Source organism: Acyrthosiphon pisum, chromosome A3 (assembly GCF_005508785.2).
Source record: "Acyrthosiphon pisum isolate AL4f chromosome A3, pea_aphid_22Mar2018_4r6ur, whole genome shotgun sequence".
Classification (NCBI taxonomy): domain Eukaryota; kingdom Metazoa; phylum Arthropoda; class Insecta; order Hemiptera; family Aphididae; genus Acyrthosiphon; species Acyrthosiphon pisum.
The window spans coordinates 17,573,487-17,581,718 of record NC_042496.1 but is presented as its reverse complement, the minus strand read 5'-3'; the positions used below and the strand labels follow the sequence as shown (position 1 = coordinate 17,581,718).

The window sequence follows — 8,232 nt, the reverse complement described above, 5'->3', positions numbered from 1 at the left end:
TACATAATTAAAAGCCGATGGTATTGCCTGAATAATCAATAATCAACATACCTTAAAATTTTAAAAAAAGTCAATTCACTTAACAATTGTTAGTTTTAAACTAACTGAGTCACACGTGTTCTGCAGAGTTTACAATTTGCCATGTTCCGCACTTCTACGACGGAGACAACAAATGTCGGTGTAACGTCCCTTTATAGGTCTCTGGTAGCTATATTTACCAGACAGTTTTTATTTTTCTACCGATGAGTTATTGGTATATTATTTGACCACTTGATGCAACGGGAAGTATAATGTTATACGATTGGTAAACCTGTACGCAAACGTTGTTATTGTTATCTTGTTATCGGTAATCGCGTCAACATATCAAAGTGATAAATTATCATTCCACTGCACACTTATTTTTACTACTATAATTTAAAATTTTACCACACGCAAAAATTGTTTTTTTTTATTAAAATATACATATATGTGAGTCTGGAAAATCGAATCAGTAGCCGAACTAGCTAGTTGGTAGTAAACGTTGCTAGTAAAACAAAACCTGTACTACCTAACACAGGTGCATCTGAACTATTGCTAGAGTACGTATGAAAATAATTAAAATATAATAGGTATATGTTTTTAACGTTTGTGATTAGAATTATGTTTACCGTTAATATAATTGAAGTGTGAATTTTTTTTTAATGAGACTATGTTTAACTGTTATATTATATTAAAAATGATTTATCGTATCTCGTCCATTCATTCACTTGCATCCTTGCAGTCTATTCGTGACGGGATTTGCAGGTTTTGTTTCAAGTCTTGAAAACTATTAAGTTTTTTCATAGGTCCCGCGTTTCCACGATAGCAGCGATTAAGCGTGTTACGCTCAGATACCAACTTACTTCGCTGTCCGTCTCGAGTGAGGGGGGTTTCTTTCGAATTTTTTACGGATGTCAATTCAATCATATTATATTTAAAGACAGCACGTCGCACGTGGCACAAACAATATATATATATGTATATATTTGTTATTAATTCGAAGAGGGAAGGTTGCAAACATAAATGGCCGGTTGTCATCGATATATCCGCTCAGAGAAGCGTATTGCAGTATTGTTAAATGGATCGAAACAGACCAGCAAGTTCCAGTCTGCACGGAAATGCGACGTAGGTATTATTTTTAAAAATAATATGCGCGCACGCTGTCGAGTGGATTTTCCGGAAAGACTGTTTTTGGGTTCGCAAAGCTGGTGGTGGGGTCCCCCTTACGGGTTATATAATAGTTACGGGTAAAGTTTGTTTGGAAATTTCCGGTTTTCGAATACAACCGGCCACCGGGTCAAAACCGTGTTTTGGGTCACGGTTGTAGGATAGAACTATGGAAGGGCTTATGAATTTACTCAGATTAAATCTTCTATAACGTTGTAGTCTCGCAGGTAAACCTATGCCGATGATCTGTTCATGCAAAATAAAACGTTTGGCGTAAAATATTTTATATGTTATATGACAAAAAAAACATTCGTGTTTCGTTGCAAGAGATAATAGTTTCTTATGTGCTAAATTCTATCGATATTGCTACAAAATGAATTATAGTATAGTCTACAATATGATATTTTTGGAATGCACCTAATAATATAATGGTTGGATAAAACCTGTTATTCATTTTTCGTTATAATATTAATCCCGTGTTGTATAGTACGGCTTAGTAACGACAGTTATTTTTCAAATATCGTTTTACAATAATTAATGTTTTGAATAATAATTTTGTCATTAACTAATTTGACTGGCTTTCAAGTATAAGTTTTCATTTTTCGATTTTTTTATTGTTGCTTCAGACGTTTTTAATGTAATTCTTATTTCAATATTATTCATTTTTATGGTTTCTCGATTATTTATTTTCCCTACATTATTTAAAACCACACAATAGAATGCATTATTCTCATACTAAATTGAAAATAATAAAAAAAATGTTATTATGACGTATATTACACTATATTGTAATTTGTAGCTGATATAGCGTTGGATGATCTTTTATTATGAACCATTCGATTGTATATTACATTTCGATGCGTTTTATGTGTTTCTGATTTTTTTTAGACATTTTATATTTTGTATGTTTAATATATTATTTTCTATGGTTTGTCTATTTAGTTACATAATAAATCAAATTTTAAATTTTATATCAAAGTTCAGTTTTATTTTAATCAAATTATTTGCCACTATTATTTTCCTTAAAATCATTACTTTTGTTTTATTCAAATATTTCTTGGTTAGTTTATTATTATTATAGGAATATTGTAATTAATTACGTTCATTAAATATAATAACAACTTTTTTTGATTTAATTAAAAATATAATTTAAACAAAAATTGTTGATGAAAATGGATGAATTAATAAAAACTAAGTTAAATGTTGTTATTTTTCATTTAATAAGAAAAATGACACAAATTTTATCTGAATAAATGACGTGCTTAAAAACTCTTTTAAAAATCCATTTCTATGACATTTTCAATTGTTTGGTGCAACAGCCACTTCACCTAAATAAAAAAAGTATATGTTTATTATACTATTGATTTAATATATTATATATATTTGTTAACACAGATAAATCCAAATATTTATAATGTTTTTATTAATGCGTCATTTGAGAAAATGGAATATCTATAAAATATAAATTGTACTTTCTAATTTTCGATTTGAACTTGATTCATAACTACTCGTATTGCAATTCAGTATTCACTTTCAAATGTACATTTTTATTATATTTATCATTTCAATTTAATACCTATATTCTACAATTTATTACTCTAACATTTTATCAAGCTGATATTATTAAACGAAAAAAAAATAAGTTTGGTAAATCGGTTTGAGTGCAACAATAGGTATACGAAATACTTGTGACAGCGTTTGATATTTCAATTATAACTTTTATATAGATGGTTGGCCAAAAATGTTTTGTAGTTCTTTTATAAGCTTTACGTGCTTTTTTAGCTACCTATAGCCGAGTAGTTTAGTCACATTTAACGTAATAATTATAATATAATATACGATATATTAATTATTTTATAAAATATTATTTTTAATTTTTAATTTAATCATTGTTTGAAGTTGTCGCTTACTGTTAGCTGGTGCATCACTGTTTGTTTTCCTAAAGAAACTACTGAATCGGTTTGCCACGACCTTCCCTCCAGCTAGGCCGTATAAAACTGGTTTTGGTGCCATATTTATGGCTTTTCTAAATAATCCCGATGCAGTACTTTCAGTTTCTGTGGAAAAAAGCATACTATTAGATTCAAACATAGATAGGCACCTAGGTATATTATATTTGTTTCGTGTTTCCTAGTAATGCAATTTCAGATTAAACGACGGCAGTAACATGACGTTCAACAGCGTGTTATGTTTAACTATACTCAGTTCAGCGATAGAACGCGTTGCGCATCGACCACCAAAACTGGACCCCCCCGCAACACCCTACCATAGGAGAACCGGTTTTGCTAGCAGGGTGATGCGGGGGGGGGGAAGCCCAGAACCAAAGTTTTCTCTTGCTGAACTGAGTATACCTGTGTGATAATATATTATTGATTACCAACACCACCGAATGTATAAGATTTGTACCCAACTGCAATTTATCGATTCGTAGAGGATTTCGTATGAGGTTCGTTAAGGTTATATTATTGCTTACCGGATGGACCAGGAGCTTTCGTCATTTGATCAGCTTGCTTTTGGATATCTACATTGACACTTCCCATTTGGTCATTTGCTTTTCTTACGCCGACTTTATATACAGCCATTAGCGCGTTGGATACTGATTTGGGAACGACAGAACTGAAAATACTAGTTTCCTGATCTATTTGTGTTAAAATATTTAAATTAATTCAAAAACAAATTTTTATTTGAAATGCATGGTGTAAAGTTATAAGTACTCATATTATATTATTATCCATTTAGTTTTTTTTGTTTTATAAGCTGATGAATATATTTATTTTTATTTCCATTTTTGGTGTTGAATATATAGGTAGTTTAAATGTTGTTTTCATTCGATTTGAAAGAAAGATGAAAATAATTACGTTGACTTCATGGAGACGATCTTACCGTTATTATTTTTATTCATTTCATCAACGATCTCGTTTTTAAGTTGACTGAAGTCGACGCCAAAGTAACTTTTCATTTTCACATCTGCATACTCTTTCATCGCAAATAACTTTTTAAATAACTCAATATTTTGTAATACATCAAATATAGTTAACTTGTTTTGAGTAGGATCGCCTCCCTTTGCTAAATTTAACAATTATACAATAATTATAATATAATGTATAGTTAGATATTATGTGGTTTTGTACTGTAGGTTAGGTTACTGTAGGTTAGGTTACTAATACTATATTGCAACAATAACATCATACAAACATCAATATAAGTACCTATATAATGATGTATAACAATTATTGGTTGTATAAGTAATAATATTAGGACTAAGGTTGTCATGCATTAAAAAATTACTAAACATGTTCAAAAATGTTGTATTTTATATTAATAGTAAATCAATTAAACCCTCTTCCTAGCGGGAAAAATTGTCTTAACTGTGTTGACATATAACAAATTATTAAACATCTATTGTTTTTAATTTAATCACTCATCCTTGTAGGTATCTACCCATTTATTTATTTAAATTAATTGAGTATATACCCAAGCGGAAATCTATGACTTATGCCATTACCCACAACGGGCGCAGGACTGTACCTGCACAGGCTACCGATAGTTGGCTGGCCCTTATCGGCACAGTACTGGCTAACATGTTAGCCAGTATTACACCAGTACTGGTAAACTAGCACTTCCTGTACTGACTCAGTATACTATTGTAATTATTGACTTTAATTTTATAGTTTTTCCTACAGTAATATCTATTATTAATTTATAATTAACATTTATTTTGTTTTTTCTAAAATGATTTTACTAAAAAAAAAAAAAACAAAATTATTATTATTAGAAATTAATTGTATTGATAAATTATTATTCAATGCAAAAACGTGTGTAAACTAAATTCACTCATATTTGAAAGCTAGAAAAATAAGCACTTATCAGTGAAATAATGCCAAATAAAATAAAATTATGTCCTTAGTACTAGTAATAATACCCTATGAAGTGTTATTAATTGATCATATTTTATTTAATATAATATATGTTATAGTAGGCGAGTGTACGTACTTAATACTTAGTTATGTATTATGAAAAATAATAAAAATATTGACTTTCAATATTAGTACCTACCGCTTTTCATTTTTTTCAGTTCAGCGACAAGATTATCTATTACATTGACTTCTTGACCACCTAAGAATTTTAACATTTCTACTCTAACATTTGAATGATTGTCGAGTGGAAATATTTTCGCCATCATTTCATTATTATTGAGTATATCAATTATTCTTTCAGTATTTAACCCTGGTACGGAAATGTTGTCTTTTCCTAAAAATAAACACACAAACGCTAATAGATAAGGTATTATACATTTGTTTATATCGTTGTCCATAAATATTTTATACGCTAACTTTTAAAATATTGTTATTCATATTTCATTTGATAAGTTGCATGTTTTGTCCTATGGGATATATTTAAATTAAGCTGTAAGTTGTAACAAATGACACATAATAATTGAATATCATGTTTGCGATCCTAATGATTTCTATAGATATGGATATCTAGTTAGAATTTCCGATATCGTTGTAATTGTTGAACCGTTTAAAGATTCCTTTGGTTCTGGTTTTAAACAGATTCATCGAGAAATATTGTCTCGAGAGGTGTTTTGTGACATTTGATTATCCAAAAACCAATCGAATCAAAATCATCCGATCCGCGAGACGAATGTAATTGAAAACTTCACGATGATGATTTGTACTTCTGACAGAATAAAATAATTACGGCAGACAGTTCAATTTTCCACTATAAGTCTTCATACAAGTTCTTCCATTTTTAAACAAGTCTGAAATCGCGCACTGTGCATCACTATACTTGATAACGTCTTCTTTGTAGCTAGCCAATATTTGCTAATGAATTTCGGTTCAAGACGTATTTTGGATTAAAAACTTAAGTCATTGATCAATACTTGTTCACGTACTTAAAAGAGATTCAATCATATTGACAAAAAAAAGTACTAACTCGCTATATTTGAATACTGGGTTACGTTTAATTTTAATATTATGTCATTTTAAAGTTAAGTAAAGAACAGCGAACAATAATATTATCGTTTAGGCTTTCAGACATCGTTTCAAAAATTATTGTATTAGGATACATTTAATATAATATGTTGCTATGTATGTTAAATTATGTTAATTTTTCGTATTAGTTATGTGGAATTTAACGCATTTATCTTCACTTATAATATCGTATAGTTTGAATATGTAAATTAAAATAATATGTAATTTTTATTAAAACTCCTTTGTTTATCTAGAATCTAACTAGTATTCATCCATTTAATTAATATTTGTTCCTATTTAATTTTGTAAGAAGACCTAGGTTTAAACTTTAAAGTAGTGCTTTGTGTATTCTATTAAAAAAAATATTTATAACATTTCTTACTCATCTCTGGAATCATATTTTCTTTTTTCACAATCTAATAATTAACAAATAATTAATCATTTATTTACTTAATAATATTGTTGAATTTGTTTGGATATAATTTAAACAAACATATTACGTACAGTAGTAATATATATACTTACAAGCATAACATACGTTACTAAACACATGAATTTCAAAGCGTCCATTGATAAACCTAAGAATAACAACTTATATAGGTATATTATACTCCAATTAAAAATAAAATCAATCTCGTATATTATTTTGGTTTTCAGTGGGAATACAATTAATAATTAATAAAAATATATCATAATTTTGAAGTTTTCAATTCAATCACTATTATTATTAATCATATTATAAAATATCATGTGTTCAAAATGTTGTAAAATGCCCAGTTTAATTATTATAATAATATTTAAAAATTACTTTGCTAGCATATAGCTTCAACTTTCATACTGATTTTTATTTTTAAATTACTTATTACAAGTATGTTATGATATTGTACAGTATTACACACATTATGGACCTTTTTAATAATCATGTATCACATGAACAACTCAACGGTTTAGTATACTTTGTTGGAATGACAATAGTAATAATTAAAGGTATAAAATATTTAAAATGTTAATTAATATATTGACAAACTTTACACGTTGATACTCAGTCTACTATAGGCAAGGGTGATACCTATGCCGGCCGTGTGTATTGTCACATACTCACATTAATATGGCAACAATAATATTATTGTTATTATCATTGCCCGAACCTACTATTGTAAATTGTTTGTATCGATCCAAAAATGTTTTCTCAAAACCAGCTCATAAATATCTGTACATGTGCAGCATTTTCTGGAATTTGCTAGTATTATTGTTTGGTGTAAAGTAGATATTGTAGGCCATACCAGACAAAACAGTTTTCAACTCGATCGGCTCTATAGAATGTTTTAGATTTCAAAACGGCACATTGCCGCCCGATTATTTTGTAACAATTTTTAAAGCGATTCTAATTCGAATAGTGTTATAAGTAGGTATATTTCTTCATAAAAACATCGAGATTACAGAAATGTTGACTATAATAAGTAATATTATGTATACCTACGTATAGTAGGCACATACCTACGAATAAAATTGTATTATGGTGAATATTCCGATTTAAACTTTTTTACAATATTTTTTTCCTTGAAATATATTATTTGCAGTTTAAAAAAATAATTAAGTCTATAGTCTGGCCACAATAATATTGTTACTGAGCTAACTTCAACATTCAACAACTCTGTCTTATAATTTCATATAGGACATTTGTATTTGTTGATTGAATGTTATTGTTGTACTTGTAGTTTTTACTACTACTGACAATTGGAAATTGTGTGAAACTATTGGTAGTTTGATGAAAGAAGAAAGTGATCTTAAGCTTACTAGTGTTCAATGTTAATGTGTTTAAAATGTACCTATATTAACTAATGTTCAAAATTAAATATATACCGGATGATTCTTTTATCAAATAACACTCATTATTTCAAAAAGTGTAAATTTTTTTAAAAATATTTTTTTATATAGTTTCAAGTTGCTTATAAAACAACGTTTTTATTTAAAAATTATATTTTTAAATATTTTCTATCCTAATAATTTTTTAAGTTTTTTACTTATTTGAATGACAACATAGGGTTTTAATTTTATATTCCAAAGC

General features: G+C 28.3%; 1 protein-coding gene across 1 annotated transcript in view; it reads right to left on the bottom strand.

Annotated features, from left to right (window-relative positions):
* Positions 1-2,381: 2,381 nt before the first annotated feature.
* Positions 2,382-8,232, bottom strand: part of LOC100166739 — a 14,313-nt gene continuing 8,462 nt past the window's right edge. The window contains exons 12-18 of the mRNA XM_001943478.5: positions 6,690-6,742; positions 6,547-6,580; positions 5,242-5,436; positions 4,069-4,251; positions 3,659-3,823; positions 3,096-3,242; positions 2,382-2,513 (exon numbers count right to left, since the gene is read on the bottom strand). Coding sequence (XP_001943513.2) covers positions 2,485-2,513; positions 3,096-3,242; positions 3,659-3,823; positions 4,069-4,251; positions 5,242-5,436; positions 6,547-6,580; positions 6,690-6,742 — 806 coding nt within the window. The 3' untranslated portion in view covers positions 2,382-2,484. The remainder of the gene's footprint in view (positions 2,514-3,095; positions 3,243-3,658; positions 3,824-4,068; positions 4,252-5,241; positions 5,437-6,546; positions 6,581-6,689; positions 6,743-8,232) is intronic.